Source organism: Asterias amurensis, chromosome 21 (assembly GCF_032118995.1).
Source record: "Asterias amurensis chromosome 21, ASM3211899v1".
Classification (NCBI taxonomy): domain Eukaryota; kingdom Metazoa; phylum Echinodermata; class Asteroidea; order Forcipulatida; family Asteriidae; genus Asterias; species Asterias amurensis.
This window is the reverse complement of record NC_092668.1, coordinates 9,836,619-9,856,421: the sequence shown is the minus strand read 5'-3', so window position 1 is coordinate 9,856,421 and position 19,803 is coordinate 9,836,619. Positions and strand designations below refer to the sequence as shown.

Below are 19,803 nucleotides of genomic sequence, written 5' to 3'. Positions count from 1 at the left end.
AATGAATTAAATTCGACAAAAGAGCGAAGCTTTTAGCATGGCCACACACTTTTGATTCACATTCGACAAAATAGTAGCACAGCCGTGCTACAAGTGTCAGGACACTTCGTACCTTTGCGTGTTCTAACGTCGCGCTCTTGTAATTTTGGCATGCCCAAAGCTTTTTAAAAATATTTTCTAATAATGTGAACTTTTTCCACGACCATAGCTGGGAGTAGTCCAAGATGGAATGGGAAGCAACTTCCGACTGCTGGAACAAACATAATTCTGTAGATTTCACCTAAACTATTCTATTTGCAACATGTTTGACACTCGTAAAACAGAAGAGGATGAACGCCACTCACCAAAATAACAAAGGACAACAAAGGACAAAACTCGATTTGTCATCATGAAGCATAAAATGTTTATAAATTTGCTCATGCGTCGCCATTTCGAATGTCTTTAAGTAAGCGCGGTAAAATATTTTACCAAATCCGCCGTTTGTCACCAATTCGTTTTAATTGCCTTACTTCTGTCATTGGAAAATCTTTTGAGTTCGACACGGCAAAAGTGCGGCGTTTGGCGCAGGCCTAACGGACACCAACAGGTCTAACTCTTTGCACCGTTCATTTAAATTTGGGGGAAAAATTACCACGTGTGCACAAGGTAAACCGTCAATACCTCACTGACGCTAACATATGGATGGTAACTTTGTGGTAACTTTGTGGTAACTTTGTGGTAACTTTGTGGTAACTTTGTGGTAACGGCATGAAACTTGGCACACGTGTATTTATACCCAAAACCTGAAAAGTTCAAACCCCATAATGTCAAAGAACTATCTTTCTACTGTTCACCTGGAACTAACGGACTTAAGTTTGCTGACTAAAAGACGACTCTACACAATATACAACAAGTGGTTCATTCCAACAATGCCACTTCCAACCCAATCCCTTATGACATGAAATCACTTTGTTATAAAATATCATACATATATAATAAAACAACACAACCATAAATGACATAATTTAAAATAATAATACACAAGGCGTTTATTTTTTAAACCAAAATTTATACACGAAAGCCCGCTCTGGAAGTCTTTTTAAGAATACAAGTGTTTAACCTCCAGCACCGTGACAATAAACTGGAACCAATCTTTACAAATTGGAGACTACTTTAATAAGGGCAATGAAAGTGCCATCCAACGTAATGACATCCTGAGATATTTTAGTTCAGGATGATGACGTCATAAACGTAACATGATGACGAAATTGTTTATCTTAGGATGTCGTGGAAGTGTCGACATCCGGAGCTCCGAATGTCGACATTATAAACAAAGGATGACGATTTCCAGATATATTTTATCTTAGGATGTTGACATCAAGAGAGTTTCAAGTTGTTGACATCTCAAAACAAAATAAATTATCTCGGAATGGACGACATCCTGAACGTCGAATGTAGACTTTCAAAGATAATTCTTTATTGAGAAAATATAATTAGATGTTGCAAAAAGGTTCGAAACGTCAGGCCGTTCACAATTTTTTGGCATAATTAATTATTGGATGGTAACTACTGAAAATGTTGAGAACCAAAGAAAAAGCTATGTCAGGAAAACAACATCTTGTCATCTTGTGTTTATAATGACATCATCCAGCAGTAAATAATCTCAAGTTCTCATCAAGTTGGATGGTACATCTTGGTTTTTACTTTGATGGAATTTAAGGAGTGTTGACAATACCACTATTTTAATTTAGATGTGAAAGAGACCACCATCTTTAATCCACAGTAACCATGGGAACAGTAACTGGACTCTCCTAAAACCAACGTATAACCAAATAAAAATAGAATTTCTCAATTAATTGCAACCTTAATTTAGAACTAGCTGACAAATCATTAATACAAAAAGCTAAATGACAGTCATGTGCAGAAGAGATCCAAAGACACCAGAAATCAATCGATTGAGGTACTCACTGATGGGAAGGGGCACTTGTTTCAACTGTCTCTCACAATGCTCTGACATTGTCTTGTCCCTTTCAATTTTTAGCCGTACATCTAATTGCGTTCCATATTGACCTATTATTAAACACACCTTTGGTAATTTGTCAAAGACCAGTGTTTTCACTTGGTGTATCCCATCATGTGCATGAAATAACGAACCTGTGAAAATGTTGGCCCAATTGGTCTTTCGAAGTTGCAAGAAAATAATGAAAGAAAAACACCCTTGTTGCACTTTGTGTGCTTTCAGATGCAAAATAAAAGGCTTCAAGCCTTTAATATTTAATATTTAATATTAAGTGAGTGAGTGAATATTTGAGTGAGAACATACCTCTTTCTCAAAACTAAGTTACTTCAGAGGCTCCCATTGTAGTAACATTGTTTCTTACAATGTGTTATACAATCAACAGCTCTCAATTGCTCGTTACCAAGTAAGTTGTATACAAACCATTTTTTAATTACCAATAGTGTCACCTAAACATCAATAATTGGTTTTAATTTTGATCAACCAAGTCGATTCTTATCAACAGGTTTGATACCAAACTTTTCCATGAAGTAGCCCAAGGAGTTAGATAATACTAATGTGTAGATATTAAACTACTAATCTATAACCATTAACTACAAATACTGTTGGAAATAAATATCGCAATTACAAGGTTTTGTGATTCTTACCAAAATAACACAGTAATAGAACACCAGTGTTACTCATAGGCTACAACACTACAGTCACTACTGCCTACATTCACATACACTTTTATTACTTATAAATTATTTAATAAAATTAAAGTCTCTGATTTTCATCTTTTTATACATTTTGTACACAGGTTATCAGAAGCGTAGTTTGATGCTGTACATGTTTCGTGCGTTTTGTTAAAATATTAAAATAAAAACACCCTTGAGTACACAGTAACAGTAAATGTCTTGTTTTTACTTCATATTTAATTTATTGTTTTCTCTTTATTGTGTTATTTTCTCTGGGATTGTGATTTTTGTTCAGATGAGTTTTTAATTTTTTTTTACTTGCTTTTTGCTTTTTGATACCATTATACATGTTTACTATATATACACCTCATTCAACAGTCACCCATTAGCAGATGACTAATCATGGCATATTAAACACTTGCATATTGTTGTAGCATATTGGCAAGTCATTACATATCACCTTGGACAGTGGACAGTACTACCGGTACACGTATACATATTACCAACTGCAAAATTTAAGAACGAAACACATCCATCTTTGAAGTCTTCTGGAGTCCAAAAATCAAGCAAATAACAACAAAATTTCATGATCTGTTCCTAGTTTCAAAACTTAAAATGGCAAGCCCCTTCCAGGAATATTGAATAATGAAAGGTCTATCAAGAAAATCAACAATCAGCAATTCATCATTTTAACAAAGTCTAGTTCTGACGATAGATCTAAACGCTAAAAATGGCAACTTACATGTGGCTGTAGGTTTTAAGTGATTATTGGAACGTCTCATGTTCAAATGGGTTTGTATGGCCTACCCTCAGAGGACATTTAACAGTAGGGACAATAGGTCCTCACTAGTCGGTTCTTTGTTTACATGGGTCCTCACATAGTCATTTGTGTGAAAAAACCAAAAGGGATTGCTTCAATACAGGAACAAACAGAAAGTACATTAGGCGTCCTCTAACGTGGTAAAACAAGACTGTGTGCACATTATTTTGTGTGTGTGTTCATTTCAATTTTTGAACAAGTTAAGACAAAACACTGATGTAGTAGTTATCTCTCTCTATGTTATGAGTTAACAATCGCTGTTTCAATGATGAATATAAAGTGCTCAAGTTTGACGAATACAACATCTGCAAAGAGTTACTCAATTTTTATCTGTGGTTCGTTTTGGTGTCTGTTTTGTAAAAAAAAAAAAGTGTATCCATGATAGTGACTGTGCACAAAAAATAACACCCTGATGAAATCAAATACTGGCAGCAAATAAACAAACATTAAACTCTGACAAATAAAACCACTACTGATCATCAAGGTAGGCACAAAATAACATCCTTATTGTCTATTTGTTTTCTTAAATTTCCAAAGGCAAATGTGGCATTAATGGAAGCAAATTACAATTGGTAGCATTATCTACATGATAAGTCCGATACAGTACACCATGGATATTTACGTGTGCATTTACAAACCACATACAACAAACTGGAATGTGACACTATGTTTCCACATATACACATTACAGGTTACATTATATATACAATTCAATTCAGCGCATCACAATGGATTAGTCACAGTACACACAACATAAATATTGATTTATTTCATTTAAGTAATCTCCAACAATCATTCATTACTTAATGCAGATGCATATCGTCTGGGCTAAGACTCATCCAATCCACTCTAACTTTCCCACACAAATCTTACTTGTAAAGCAACTGTACAAGAGATATATTCAGATGGAAATGTTCTGCAGCACTAGCTGCTTTGGTAGAGAATCATAGAATACTCAACATCAGAGTTGAACAATGGACCCATTGCGGGAAAGATCTTTTCGAGAATTTCAGAGTTTTGCCACAAAAACATGGAAAGTATACATGTACATCCTTTTCACCAAGTGGTTATATGTGTACATTAAACTACTTGGGTCATGTGTACAAAACCCATGTAACCCAAATCACAGCGTGCAACAATTGTTTTGTTATACCTTGGTAACATGATTATTCCTCTTCTCAAAGTTCTGTTATCATCTTCAAACATTAATTACGACGAGTATGCAAAGTTTAATAGCAGACGAGCAGTCATACAAGAAACCATTATTCACTGTTCCCTCGAATCCGCGGCCGTTTCGTACTAAGCGCTGGAAATCGAACAATGCTGGGAAAGATCAAGGTGATGTACACCGGTTAACATCACTCATGATTACCCGCTGGCTGTGCAGCCGTGGTACATGCGCACTTGTTGCATGGCACGTTATTGATTCTCGACCAATCAAACTTCACAGTTTGTTACTGAGGTACATGTATAACAAGTACACATGGTGCACCGCAGTAGGCAGGCTGCTTACATGTAACAACGACCTTTTGACCTGTGTGTGATGGCACCCTACTCTATTGATCCAGTGATGTCTTTAGGGCACCAATTACAGGCTAGGCTTGAATATTGTTAATCTCAGAACTGCAAAGACTGACCAACTTTCCTAGCATCAGACCTGGTGTGGATTTCACAAAGAGTTAAGTCTTATCTTGAGTTAGGAGGAGTTACTAGTCCTAACTTAGGACTAGTCTTAAGTTTTTCCTATCTCCTAAACTAGGACTTGTCCTAAGTTACGACTAGTCCTAACTCTTTGTGAAATCCACCCCAGTGCTGATTTCACTCACAAAGAGCTAAGATTGCTCTTAAAGCCATTATACACTTTTGGTAAACAGTATTGTCCAAGTCCCACACTTCGTGTACCACAACTTATATATAAAATAAGAAACCTGTGAAAATTTAGGCTCAATCGGTCATCGGAGTTGGGAGAAAATAACGGGAAAACCCACTCTTGTTTCCCCGCGTTTCATCGTGTCATGACATGTGTTTAAAATAAATCCGTAGTTCTTGCTGTCAAGAATTGATATTGTTTTAATGTTTTCTCAAAAAGTAAAGCATTTCATGGAATAATGTTTCAAGAGAAGTCTTTCACCATTACCTTCTGTAAACCCTGTAAATTATTTGTAGACCTGTGATTTTTTTTTTCTGTACCGAAAGTGTATAATGTCTTTAACTGCTAAGTGATGTGAGGTTATAAAAGACTATTGTCTCTTCGTCTTTCGACTCAATCATCCACTCTTAAAACGTTTGGCTAGGATTGGACACATCTCACAGACAATCTCATCTTAAGAATCTTAGTGCTTTGTGAAATACAGCCCTGGCATATCATATTCATCATAGTCTTAATGAGAAGTTTTCAACTTAATCCTCGTCGAATAACATTGCAATGTTGTGTCAACAAACTACATCATGAGCACCGTCATAGCGAAACAATACCTTATGATACCGAGTATCGTTGAAGGAGTTGTGTATGGCACCGGTCACAGCAGCGTACCGGTTTGGCAAAGGCCGGTAGCGGCATGACGCTCTCTGAGCAGGCATTACAGAAGATTCCTCCACAGTTACGACAATGATGCTGAGAACAAGAACACAAAATGTAATAATAAATCACATCGTACATCAGAAAATAATGCATGTCGCAAAAAACAGGTGATGGCAAAGCGTTTCGACCCTAGCAGAGGCTTTCTTGAAAGCATATTAATAAACACCCCATAGAGTTTATGCACTCTTGATTGGTCAAAGACTGGTCATGTGGGGGTGTATTAACATGTGACACAAAAACCTTTGCCCAATTTCATGGCTCTGCTTACCGCCAAACTTTATACAAATGTATGACTCACTTATTAAAAAACGTTTTACATAATTTACACTTGTGGCATCTTCTGGGGCCAATTTCATAGAGCTGCTTAAGCAAAAAATTCGCTTAAGCATGAAAAAAGGTCGCTTATTTTACACATGTTACTGGCAAAAATTTCATGCCACATACATTGTTTGTGACTGGTATTAAGCTGTTGTTTATATAGCATACACAATTGAGTGGAGTCTTAGCCAGTAGTCTGATTTTACGAAGCAAGAATGTTTTGCTTAAGCAGCTCTATGAAATTGGGCCCTGATCTGCATTTGGTACCACACGATTGTGAGGAATACATACGCACACATTTTTTTATTTTTTTTAAACTGTACGCCCACTGGAAGTCCCAACAGATCTGACAGACTCCTACTGTTGTATGTATTAATATAGATAAATGTACAGCTCATTTATAAATGTGTATGAAAGTTTGCTGAGAAAGTCTGCTGATCTTAAAAATGTTTGTGAAACATTGTACACAGCTACACTGTGAAAAGATAGCAAGAAGCGATATTGCTATTATCTATAAAATAACAAGCTGGTCACAGCAAACGTTACTACTGTTCCATTCCAACTTACCTTTCTTCTTGCAACTGAAAAGACTTTCTCACATTGCATACAGTGAGTAATTTCCTTATCGTCTGCCCACACCCTCTTGTCCAAAGATTGCACAACTTCTTGCATGTTATCCATTTTCAATCTTGACCTGAGAAATAAACAAAAAACCAAATAGATTCTTGTTGTATTAAAGTTTTCTTAGGAGATTACACTTATACAAAAACCTCAAGATTCAACAAAAACATAGAGTTGTACTTCTGATGTTTAAAACAGACTGTGTGATGACAAAAGTATATTCATGATTTCACAAATCCACAAAGCTAGCCAACAGACACCAGTCTTTTGACCAATTTTATTCACCCTGTCATCTGTTTCTGAAAGGCTGCAATTCAAAGGCTGCAATTCAAATGGTTAGGTTGATGGAAACTGTCAAAAGATTTTCATTAAATGGCTTTTCTTAAGTACTTTTTATTGGTAATTGAAAAGCATTTTATTATCTGAATATACAATGTTAGAAGCGAGGCAATCCATGTAATACAGTTTAGTTTGTCCCTGACTAAGTAGGATTTAAAACTTTGCATGGTGGAAGTACGATATGGAAAGGTTTACGGTAACACCATGTAATGACTATTTCTAATGAGATGGGGTGGTTCTGAAAAGAACTGTTGGTTTCAGAGCATACTGATCGAAACGTTAAGTTGAAACCAACAGTTCTTTTCAGAACCACCCCAACTCATTAGAGTTAGTCATTACATGGTGTTACCTCAAACCTTTCCATATTGTCCATGACTAATATAGATAGTAAAGCACTACATTATCAGTGCTTTGTGAATGCCTCCGGTTGGAATCAAACCAGTAACCTTCCAAGTTACACTATGTATAATTTGACAATGGCTTGATTATCACACCCTTGTCATATTACAGAAGCAGCACAAATCTTGCATAGCAGAAGATGTTAAACCCTGTTCATACTACATGCAAACAGCGAATGCGAAGAAACGTCATGGCTCGAATTTGGGGTAAAATACCACAAGACAAAAGGGCTTGTAGCTCAAAATAATTACAGCACCAGAACTTATTTGACAAGACCAAAATCTTCATGAGAAAGCTTTCGTTATTCGAACCAAAACTAAGAGAAGTGTTCTCTCATTTGGCTTAGGGGTTAGTTTAATTTGATACTCAAAAAGAATTGTAAAACAAAACTCAAAATCAACACTTTCTGTTAAAGATATTAAACAGTGTGGTCTTACTTATTCAACTGAAAAACACAAGACTGTCGCACTTTTCAGGTCATGAATCTAATTGCTTGCCTGGGCCGGCAATCCAGTGCCAAATTCAAGGACTGAATTTTGTGATGCCAACAATCTGGTACGCGCTGTTTTCCAGTTGACGCAAGGAAATTCACTTCGCTTTCGGAATTCATGTATTGTATAAAACAGGCTTAGCTTAAACTTGCACTGAAAATATGAAAATTAGTAAACCTAATTTGAGTTCAATGTTTACACCAATTAAAGACTCTGGACACTATTGGTAATTGTCAAAGACCATTCTTCTCACTTAGTGTATCTCCACATACATTTAAAATAAAAAACCTGTGAAAATTTGAACTTAATTGGTTGTCGAAGTTGCGAGATTAATAATGGAAGAAAAAACACCCTTGTCACACGAATTTGTCCGTTTCAGATGCTACATTTCGGGACCTCAAAATCGAATTCTGAGGTCTCGAAATCAAATTATTGAAAATTACTTCTTTCTTGAAAACTACGTTACTTCAGAGGGAGCCGTTTCTCACAATGTTTGTACTATCCACAGCTCTCCATTGCTTGTTACCAAGTAAGGTTTCATGTTAAACATTATTTGGAGTAATTACCAATAGTGTCCCCTGCCTTTAATCTAAATTTACTACTAACTTACTCGCTAAGTTTATCTCCCATCTCAGAGAGCGCTTGTTCTTGTCCTACGCATTCGTCTCTGAGCCTCTCATGTTTGTCAGTGAGTGCCGTTAACTCTCCCTGAAGTTTCTTAGCGTCAAGCATCTCTGCCTTGAGCTGATTGATTAATTCAGTCTCCTTAGCAAGATCTTTCTGGAGAGATGAACGCCATTCACGCTCTATCTTTAGGTCTGTTTCAATTGCCGCACTACATAAACGAAACAAGAAATATCAACATAGTAAGTATGTGCATGGACAAGATTTCTAAGGCTCAAATGGTCTTACACCCGTTTCAGACAGGCGCGGCAGAGTCGCACCGAACCAAATAGATTAGGAGCGACTCTAGGTCGACCCAAATAAATTGTGGTTTCAGACAGGTGAACTTAAAATAACATTTACATTGGCTCGGCTCATGACAAGATCAACGTCTGAAACCATGGCGCTCAAGTCAACCATTCGGCTTCTTGCGCTTCGAGTCGCTCCTATAACTGTTTCAGACGTCAAACTTGTCACATCCTTAATTCAGAATTTGGTTCGGCTTGATTCTGGAGCGCCTGTCTGAACTGGTAGTTATTCACCAAGTATGTACATATTGTTATTGAGTTGGCCAGAGATGTTGGTGCAGCACCCCGACATTGTTGGATGGGCTGCTTGAGTATACTAAAGCACCAGTACTGTTAGTACTGTTAGTTTCATAAGCTCACCCGTACAATAATGGAAATCTAGGAAAATGCGTGTAACATTTCATATTTTTTACAAACTAGAAAAATCATATTTGACACCAAGCTGTGCCCGGAAAACCAGCATTATCACGACTGTGATACTGTAGGCCCATTGTTTGTGTGTGCTTTTTTATGTGTGCCTGGTTGGTCAGCCAGCTGGCTGGCCCTGCCTGTTGGTATATGATATGGCTTTTACATTGCAGATAAAAAAGTGAAAACACTGTGAGCAAGGAATAGTTTTACAGGCTTTGACCTGGGCTCAACTTCATAGAGCTGCTTAGCACAAAAAGTAGCTAGGCGCAAAATAATTATGCTTACCAGTATAAGGTTACCAACCAAAATATCATCTCAAATGTACTATCTGTGGCTGGTATCCTGTTTAGTTTTGCTAAGCAGAATTTTTAATTGTATTTTCTGCTTTAACAAGCTCAATGAAATTGGCCGCTAACATAAAATGCTCATACTGATTAAAGGAACACGTTGCCTTGGATCGGTCGAGTTGGTCTTTGAAAATCGTTCTGTAACCGTTTGTTATAAAATGCATATGGTTAGAAAGGTATTGTAAAAGTAGAATACGATGACCTACACAAATATGCCTCGAAATTGCGTGGTTTTCTTTTCACCCTGTCGACTAACACGGTCGGCCATTTATGGGAGTCAAAATTTTGACTCCCATAAATGGTCCGACCGTGATAGTTCACGACGTAAAAGGAAAACCATGCAATTTCGAGTGATACTTGTGTGGATCAGTATGTTCTACTTTTAAAACATCTTTCTAACCATATACATTTCATAACAAACGGTTTCAAACGCTTTTTATAGACCAACTCGTCCGATCCAAGGCAACGTGTTCCTTTAACTGCCAAGTCATGAGATTCAAGTATCATGATCATGAAAGAAGATTTTTCTAAAGGCTAAATAATGGTATCGACATCAACATTTGACAAATTAATCATGATCTGTATGAAGGATTGCCATTGACAAACTATTTAGCTTCAATCAAATGTTCATTTGATGCGAGGAAAAACTCTTCACACATTAATTTGTTCATCCTTACAACATAAAATTGCCATCAAAAATTACCATGAGCAGTTATTGTTCCCTAGGGACTCACCACTTCTGAATCAACATTTTCTGTTATTCAATGATTAATAGCAATGAAAAGGACAATAATTGTACATAAATAATGAGCCTTGGATATCTTTTGAAATTTTAACCACGATTCTAGTAATTAGCTTATTTCTGAGTTGTTTGTTGATTTTGCTTGTGTGTTGCATGATTCACGCAGTGGGCTTATCACTCAAGGTGTTTCCCGTTTTCACTCTGCATTGTAAAAGCAATTTCATTTATTAGGTTTTGTTATTAATATTTTTCAATAGTTTATGTACACAGCATGAATACTATTATTTTCTAATTGTGAAATATATAAATATCTTTGTTACTTTTATAAATATGTATGGTCTAAATTAATTTACTTACCTACTATATGAATTGTGTTAGGAATTATTTTAATGTAATATTTTTTACTTGTTGTAACTTCGTTTTATATGGCCTAGACTATGAACAAAGTTTTTGTTTGTATCTATTTCATAATTATTACGGGGTTATTATTTTGAAAAACAAGATTAATAATATCTGACCCCCAAAAAGAGATACTATGTGCCAAGTAGTGGCTCAGATTGCACGACACAGCATCTATTGGACTTGAAAGCTTACGAGTTCCTCAGCCCATGCCTTAAAACTGTTAAAGAATATCTGCCTACTCAATCACTGAAATCTGGCTTTGCATTTCACATTTCACATTTCACCCAGCTTCACTTTGGTAAAATAAGTGATTGTGAAGTAATCGTTTTAATACAAATTATACTAATTGTAATACTGCTCCTAAAAAGGGACATTTATGTGCCAATCATCATCATCATTTAGCGTTCCATGCACAACGTGACGCCAGTTTGGAAGGTCCACAATGTCAGACAATGTCGTATCTCTACCGATCACGACAATGTAAGTTGAGTGGTCTAGGTCCTCTATAACATGTACGGCCAATCAGTGTCTCTGATTGCAGACCATCTAGGAACCAAAAGCTTCCGGGGCCCTTAAGAGGGCCGGGACCAGATGCCATAATGGCTTCGCCCATGCTAATTGTCTTTGATAAACTCAGCACCCCTTTGCCAACAAATATTTTCGCAGGGCTGATTGGTGAGAGAACCCGACTTCATAAGTTAAGGCAACATTAAAAATAACCACTGAAAAATCACTTCTGAAAACAAAACTACACAATGGTTCAACGTTGGTTACAGACATGAAACAGCGACATGGGGTTCTAGGGAGACAGGATCCTGCATGTGGTGGCACACAAATGTATCAATGTCTTACCGCTTGGCATCCCTCTCCGCTATTTGCTGTCCCAATTTGCGTGAGGTTTCCTCAGCTGCCTGTTTGTCTTTCTCTGCCTTCTTCAATCTGTGAGCATGCGGATCACGTGATCATAAAAGTGCGCCACCAGGGAGTGAGCCATACATCAATTGCCACACAAGCACAGGGGCAGGACATTATGCAGGTATGAACAAAAAAATCAAGAGGAAACAAAAACGTGAGTTTCTGAAAAATATGGGAATGTTTCACAGCAGGCAAGGAGAGCAAGGCATGTCAAGATTGATATGTAGAAGCATTCTTAAAAATAAAATTTCGAAGAATAACTTGAAGAATAGATGACATTAACTGAGAACACTTGATACAAAACAGGATTATACTTTTAAAGGCACTGGACACTATTGGTATTTACTCAAAACAATTGTTAACATAAACATTTACTTGTTAACAAGCAATTTAGAGCTGTTGATGGGAGTCAACATTGTGAGAAAAGGCTCCCTCTGAAGTAACGTAATTTTTAGAAAGGGGTAATTTCTCATTCAAATATTAGAAGACTTCAGGCCTGAAGCCATTTAATTATAAGGCATCTGAAAGCACACACATTTGTGCAGTTGTGTAGTTTTCTTGAGAAATGAGTAAAACAAGTCACAGAATCATTTTGGTCTCATGAGACAAAAATGATTTTAGCATGTAAAATCCCCTTACTCAGTTATGATATTATACCAAAACCATAGCATAACCATAGCTTAACTGGATAATACGTTTTTACATGCTAAAAACTGAGACGAAAATTATTCCTTTTACTCATTTCTCAAAAACTACCTCAGTAAGTAAAATTTCAAGTGAAGCTTTCTACTACCATAATCTTCAAACTGTGTAAGTTTAAAGTAAATCTGTGGACATTGTGGTTTTTTTTTTAGGGTTTAGGAAAAAGTACATATACCCTTTAATTAATTGTACCAGCTTGAAATTTCAGATTTATTTATACTGACAAATATTTTGAAAAGTTGTACATTTATGGACAGTATGTAACTCTTGTAACAAATGAAGTCAAGATGAACAATAGCATGCAGTCAAAATAAAATCACAATACAAATACTACAAAACACAATATTGAATGAACATACGTATCAAAGTTACAGAAGTGATTTTACTGAATATAAGGACAGAACAAACAAATATCTACACAGTGACTGCGCTGAAACTCCTGAGTGAATATGTTCACGCAGGAAGAATAATCCCAATATAGACCTTATGCATTAACGTCATCCAGCGCCATCTTAGTGGAAAAACGGTGACGAAACAATCGAAACGCACAGATTTGTACGCGCGGCGCACAGGATTGGCCAATGAACAACCTCCTTTTGACCTCTAGGTGAGAGCGCCCTACTGAAATGACGTCATGTGCATAAGGTCTATGAATACACAATCTGAGAAGTGTTACCACGGTAACGCTTCTTATTTTTCAGGACAAACATTTTTCAGTACAAATAGTGATATATTTTCCATAACCGTAGTACTTTGAAGTGAAATGTTTTTCAAAATGCATTACACTATCCAAAACTGCTCTACTTCTACCAAATAAGTTTTTCTTGCCATTAATTTAGAGTCATGTACAGACCCTTTAAGTGCACAGAACAAAGAAATGTCCATACAGTGACTACAACACAGAGCTGTGTGGACGTACCGGGTACTGAGTTAGACATATGAATTTACTAACCTTTCTTCCATCTGGACCATTGCAGCAGTCATTTGTTCATTCTTCTCTTCCAGTTTCCCAACAAGCTCTGACTTGTATTGAAGTGAACTGTTGCTTGACTTGGGTAGAACAGGATATACAAAACTCATTACAAATTATATTAAATTTGGTTTTTACCCATACACCGTTGTGTGTTAGCACTGTATACTCAGTACTTTCCCAAGTTCTGTGAAAAAAAATCATAGGCATATTACTCGGCTGGGATTCGAACCCACAGCCCATGTAATTCTAGAGAAGTGTCTTACCAACTACATAGGCTCCGATATTGCCCGGTAACTAGAGGCAGGTCGAGTCCTATGTTTTAGCAGTGGGTACCGCAACGATAATAGATGGTCAATCGGGATGTTTTTCTAGTAATCTCATTACCTACTAGTTTCCTTACCTGTAGTCTATTATACAAGTCAATATTAATGGTTTTGATATCTTCTAGTTGTTTGCGTAGTGAGATGACTGTATCTTGTTTCTCATGGATGTCTTTCTCTAGTAATCTCATCGCCATCTCCATCTCTTCCTTTAGACTCACTTGAAGCTTCAACTCCTGCTCTGCATCCTGATTGATTAAAAGAAAATTGCATTTATTAAAGCAAAATCCAAGTTAGTGGCTAGCGTTGTGGCTTTGTCTTGATCACCACATCTTTATGCATTGAATACAGAATTAATGGCCACCCGTACCCTCACCCAACTTAGGTGTACATGTACACCAACCTGTTTGGATGCAGTTCTGGTGCATCGTTCTCTGCACCAAAAGAGTACCAAAAACAAACCCTATACAAAATTAATATTCTTTATCCCCAATGTAAATTAAACATCTATTATATCCTTGGTACCCTCTGTCAAACAAAGGATTTGAACTGCCTCTAGCTACCGGGCAATCTTGGTAGTTTAGTTGGTAAGACACTGCTCTAGAATTGCAAGGGTCGTGAGTTCGAGTCCCAGTCTTGACACTTGTGTCCTTAAGCAAGAAACTTAACCATTGCTTCGTCTTTCAGATGGGATGTAAAGCCGTTGGTCACATGTGTTGTGTAACCCATGTAAAAGAACCCAGTGCACTTAAAGGAACACGTTGCCTTGGATCGGACGAGTTGGTCAAAACAAAAGCGTTTGTAACCGTTTTTTATAAAATGCATATGGTTGGAAAGATGTTTTAAAAGTAGAATACAATGATCCACACAAGTTTGCCTCGAAATTGCATGGTTTTCCTTTTACTTTGCGAACTAACATGGTCGGCCATTTATGGGAATCAAAATTTTGACCCCCATAAATGGCCGACGTGTTAGTCGACGAGGTAAAAGGAAAACCACGCAATTTCGAGGCATGTTTGTGTGGATCATTGTATTCTACTTTTACAACATCTTTCTACCCATATGCATTTTATAAAAAACGGTTACAAACGCTTTTCAGAGACCAACTCGACCGATCCAAGGCAACGTGTTCCTTTAACAAAAAGAAAAGGGGTTTGCCCTGGTGTTCCTTGGTGTGGCTGCTGCATGCGCGGTAGCACCTTGTAAACCCTTATAAGAGCTACATACATTGTACATGTACCTTGATCTCAGAATTCCTAACTTCAAAAACCAATCTTTCTGTATGATGTATATACTAAGCGCCTTGAGTTTATGTACCTTGTTTGGTAGATACGTGTCCTATAGAAGACTTGATAATATGATGTACATGTATATACTAAGCGCCTTGAGTTCATGTACCTTGTTTGGTAGATACGTGTCCTATAAAAGACTTTGATATTATGATGTACATGTATATACTAAGCGCCTTGAGTTCATGTACCTTGTTTGGTAAATACGTGTCCTATACAAGACTTTATAATATGATGTTTATACTAAGCGCCTTGAGTTCATGTACCTTGTTTGGTAGATACGTGTCCTATAGAAGACTTGATAATATGATGTACATGTATATACTAAGCGCCTTGAGTTCATGTACCTTGTTTGGTAGATACGTGTCCTATAAAAGACTTTGATATTATGATGTACATGTATATACTAAGCGCCTTGAGTTCATGTACCTTGTTTGGTAGATACGTGTCCTATAGAAGACTTCGATATTATGATGTATATACTAAGCGCCTTGAGTTTATGTACCTTGTTTGGTAGATACGTGTCCTATAGAAGACTTGATAATATGATGTATATACTAAGCGCCTTGAGTTCATGTACCTTGTTTGGTAGATACGTGTCCTATACAAGACTTGATAATATGATGTTTATACTAAGCGCCTTGAGTTTATGTACCTTGTTTGGTAGATACGTGTCCTATACAAGACTTGATAATATGATGTATATACTAAGCGCCTTGAGTTCATGTACCTTGTTTGGTAGATACGTGTCCTATAGAAGACTTCGATATTGTGATGTTTATACTAAGCGCCTTGAGTTTATGTACCTTGTTTGGTAGATACGTGTCCTATACAAGACTTGATAATATGATGTTTATACTAAGCGCCTTGAGTTTATGTACCTTGTTTGGTAGATACGTGTCCTATAGAAGACTTCTATATTACATGTATGATGTATATACTAAGCGCCTTGAGTTTATGTACCTTGTTTGGTAGATACGTGTCCTGTAGAAGACTTTGATATTATGATGTAAACTGCTCACAAGAAGTTAGGAAACTTTTTTCTATCAAGTATATTTGTATTATTTATGACTCTCTTTGTATTAAGATAAATATCAATGCAAAGCTGAAGTGTTCTTCTTTAAAATGATACCACATTTGCAATGATGACATGTTGCTGGACTTGACCACACGAGTGAGAAAGAGACAGAGTCACAAGTCAAATGTGGCAAAATTGGCAATTTTGTGTTACTGTATCAACAAACAATTCGCACTGTAATTCAAGCGAGCAAGGCAACTTACTGATCCTAATCCACTTTATATTGAGACAAGAAGTTCAGTAACTAGTCTTACAAATACCCAAACAAGTGTTTTACAAGTGTTGGGGGGGGGGGGTAAATGTGTGTGTTGTTCTCACTGGTACATATCTTTGTGTAAACCATTCATGGTTCTGAAGCTTGACCAGTTTGATTATTGATCATTACCTATTGACTGTTTAGTCAGATACGGTGATTGTGGCACATTTGATTTGTGACTTTGCCTCATTGTCATTCATGTAGCCGATTTCACCAACATGTCATCATTGCAAACGTAGTATCATTTTAAAGAGGAACACCCCAGCTTTGCATTGATATATAACTTAATACAGACAGAGTAATAGTTGATACAAATATACTTGATTGAAAAAAGTTTCCTAACTTTTTGTGAGCAGTTTATATACTAAGCGCCTTGAGTTTAGGTACCTTGTTTGGTAGATACGTGTCCTATAAAAGACTTTGATATTATGATGTACATGTATATACTAAGCGCCTTGAGTTTATGTACCTTGTTTGGTAGATACGTGTCCTATAGAAGACTTCGATATTATGATGTATATACTAAGCGCCTTGGTAGATACGTGTCCTATTATTTAATATGTATAGACGATGTGACCTATGTTTACATTCAAACCGCCCTCTGTTGACAAAACACTATATACGTCATGTTTCGCCGGGCACCGAGTTGCGTAGTCATAATAAGATTGCATACACTTTCCAGCTGGCTGCCAAAACACAAAGGTTTTGCCCGGCGGTATGCGCACGAATCATGTTATGGTTTTCGTGTGACGTCAGAGGTCACATCGTCTATAGGTAGAGAGTAGAGTGTAAAGAGTATCCAATGATGCACTTACCGTTCTCATCTGGGACTCATGCAGTAGTTTATCTTTAGCATCACCATAAAGCTCATTCAAACCAATACGGGATGTATTATACGTCTCTCTCTCAATGTCCATGTCTGCTCGTACACTCTGTAATAACAATACCAGAACGGAATCAACTTATACCCCACAAATCCCGCAGCAGCACACTATTTCACAAGGCACTTCGATTCATTTTTGGTGTAAACCAAAGCTAAACACAGCCTAACGTTTCAACTCTAGCAGAGCCTTGTTATTTTCATCCTTCGTGAAGGTCTCTGCTAGGGTCGAAACTTCAGGCCATTCAATATTTTTTTGCATTTATACCATAGGCTCTTTTTCATCATCCATATACTCGTACCACACTAACTCAAAAAAGTGTCAAACATGAAGGGCCAAAGCTGTGGAATTCCCTGGTTACCTCTTTGAAAAAAATACAGAGTTCATTCTTATTCAAGCGGAAACTAAAAACTCAATTAATGAGCAAGTATTTATAAGCAGACTTTCTTTACTCCAACCTCGAGTTTTCAATGATGTACTAGCTACATGTACATGTATGCCAATATCTAAGTTGTAACTTAGTTGTAATAGTGTTTTCATTTTGTTCTATTGTTGTTTTGTTATTGTATGAGTGGGGTCTCTACTCTACAAGCTGATGCTTCTTGGAGACCTCCATCCTCACACAATCTACTCGACAAGCTGATGCTTCTTGGAGACCTCCATCCTCACACAATCTACTCGACAAGCTGATGCTTCTTGGAGACATCCATCCTCACACAATTTACTCGACAAGCTGATGCTTCTTGGAGACCTCCATCCTCACACAATCTACTCGACAAGCTGATGCTTCTTGGAGACCTCCATCCTCACACAATCTACTCGACAAGCTGATGCTTCTTGGAGACCTCCATCCTCACACAGGATCCTATTGTACTTATGTTTTTCTTTAATCATTATAACATGATACATCACTTTTCTTTGTGTATGGTAGAAATGAATAAATGAATGAATGAATGAATGTACAGCTCATTCTATTGTGGAGGGGGGGTAGTGGTGTTATTCGTTATAGACGTGGAATTAGTGAACACACCACACCGTGGTTTCGGAATACTCAAGTTGATTGAAACTGAAAAAACTGACAGTGCACAGACAACGACAAGGGAGGCAACGTTGGAGCGAATGACGCTATCCATGCTGTCAACCCTTGAGGGCGCTGGTCAGCGCTACCGCTTGCCATCGCTAAACTCTGCTCAATATTATGACGCACCTGACTTGGTCCTACACTATTTTCTTTTTTTGTTAAACCAAAAGGTCTACAACAGATTTGATACAACAAGTCTATTTGGTTTACCTGCAGTTTGCGATTGACTTCTTTCTTCATTGAATCATTCTCCACTCTTAGTCTGTCATTTTCAGCTTGAATGGACAAGATGTTATTGTTGGCAACGGCAAGCTAAACAAACAAATTAAACAGAAATAAACAAATAGTTTGTGTCTTGCTTAAGGCCTACGTTCATTACCAAAAAAATTAAATCCATGACAGATTTAAAGGCAGTGGACACTATTGGTAATTACTCAAAATAATTATTAGCATAAAACCTTACTTGGTAACAAGCAATGGAGAAGTGGACACTATTGGTAATTACTCAAAATAATTATTAGCATAAAACCTTACTTGGTAACAAGCAATGGAGAGCTGTTGATAGTATAAAACATTGTGAGAAACGGCTCCCTCTGAAGTATCATAGTTTTTGAGAAAAAAGTAATTTTCCACGAATTTCATTTTTAGACCTCAGAATTAGATTTTGAGGTCTCGAAATCAAGCATCTGAAAGCACACAACTTCGTGAGACAAGGGTGTTTTTCTTTTATTATTACACTTATCTCGCAACCTCGACGACCAATGAGCTAAAACTTTCACAGGTTTGTTATTTTATGCAGATGTTGAGATATATCAAGTGAGAAGACTGGTCTTTTACAATTACCAATAGTGTCCAGTGTCTTTCAGATGCTAGATGATATTATTTGTATCTTGCAATCTGGGAGATTTTGTACAACAATCAGGGACATATTAACATTACATTCACATAATAGGGATACAGTTTCCACAATCAGCAAGATTGTCAAATGTGTTCATCAGAACATGGAAAGATTGGTTTATTTGCAGGGAATACTCCGCGTAACCAGGGAAAGATGGACGCTCTGTATTGAGTACGTATTTGTTCTTGGAACGTGTGCATGCTAAATATAGAGCTGCTACCAGGCATAAGAAAGTCTCCCATTCGGCAACATTTAAAACAAACAAAATCAGCAATACCTTTTGGAATTTGATAAT

General features: G+C 37.0%; 1 protein-coding gene across 4 annotated transcripts in view; it reads right to left on the bottom strand.

Annotated features, from left to right (window-relative positions):
* Nucleotides 1-1,008: 1,008 nt before the first annotated feature.
* LOC139953001 (RUN and FYVE domain-containing protein 2-like) overlaps nucleotides 1,009-19,803 on the bottom strand; it is a 56,460-nt gene continuing 37,665 nt past the window's right edge. For 3 of the 4 annotated variants that reach the window (XM_071952378.1, XM_071952381.1, XM_071952379.1), the window contains exons 7-14: nucleotides 18,821-18,922; nucleotides 17,464-17,580; nucleotides 14,106-14,273; nucleotides 13,685-13,782; nucleotides 11,968-12,054; nucleotides 8,853-9,077; nucleotides 6,960-7,086; nucleotides 1,009-6,107 (exon numbers count right to left, since the gene is read on the bottom strand). In XM_071952378.1, coding sequence (XP_071808479.1) covers nucleotides 5,970-6,107; nucleotides 6,960-7,086; nucleotides 8,853-9,077; nucleotides 11,968-12,054; nucleotides 13,685-13,782; nucleotides 14,106-14,273; nucleotides 17,464-17,580; nucleotides 18,821-18,922 — 1,062 coding nt within the window. In that variant the 3' untranslated portion in view covers nucleotides 1,009-5,969. The remainder of the gene's footprint in view (nucleotides 6,108-6,959; nucleotides 7,087-8,852; nucleotides 9,078-11,967; nucleotides 12,055-13,684; nucleotides 13,783-14,105; nucleotides 14,274-17,463; nucleotides 17,581-18,820; nucleotides 18,923-19,803) is intronic. The other variant, XM_071952382.1, reaches the window with a different exon arrangement.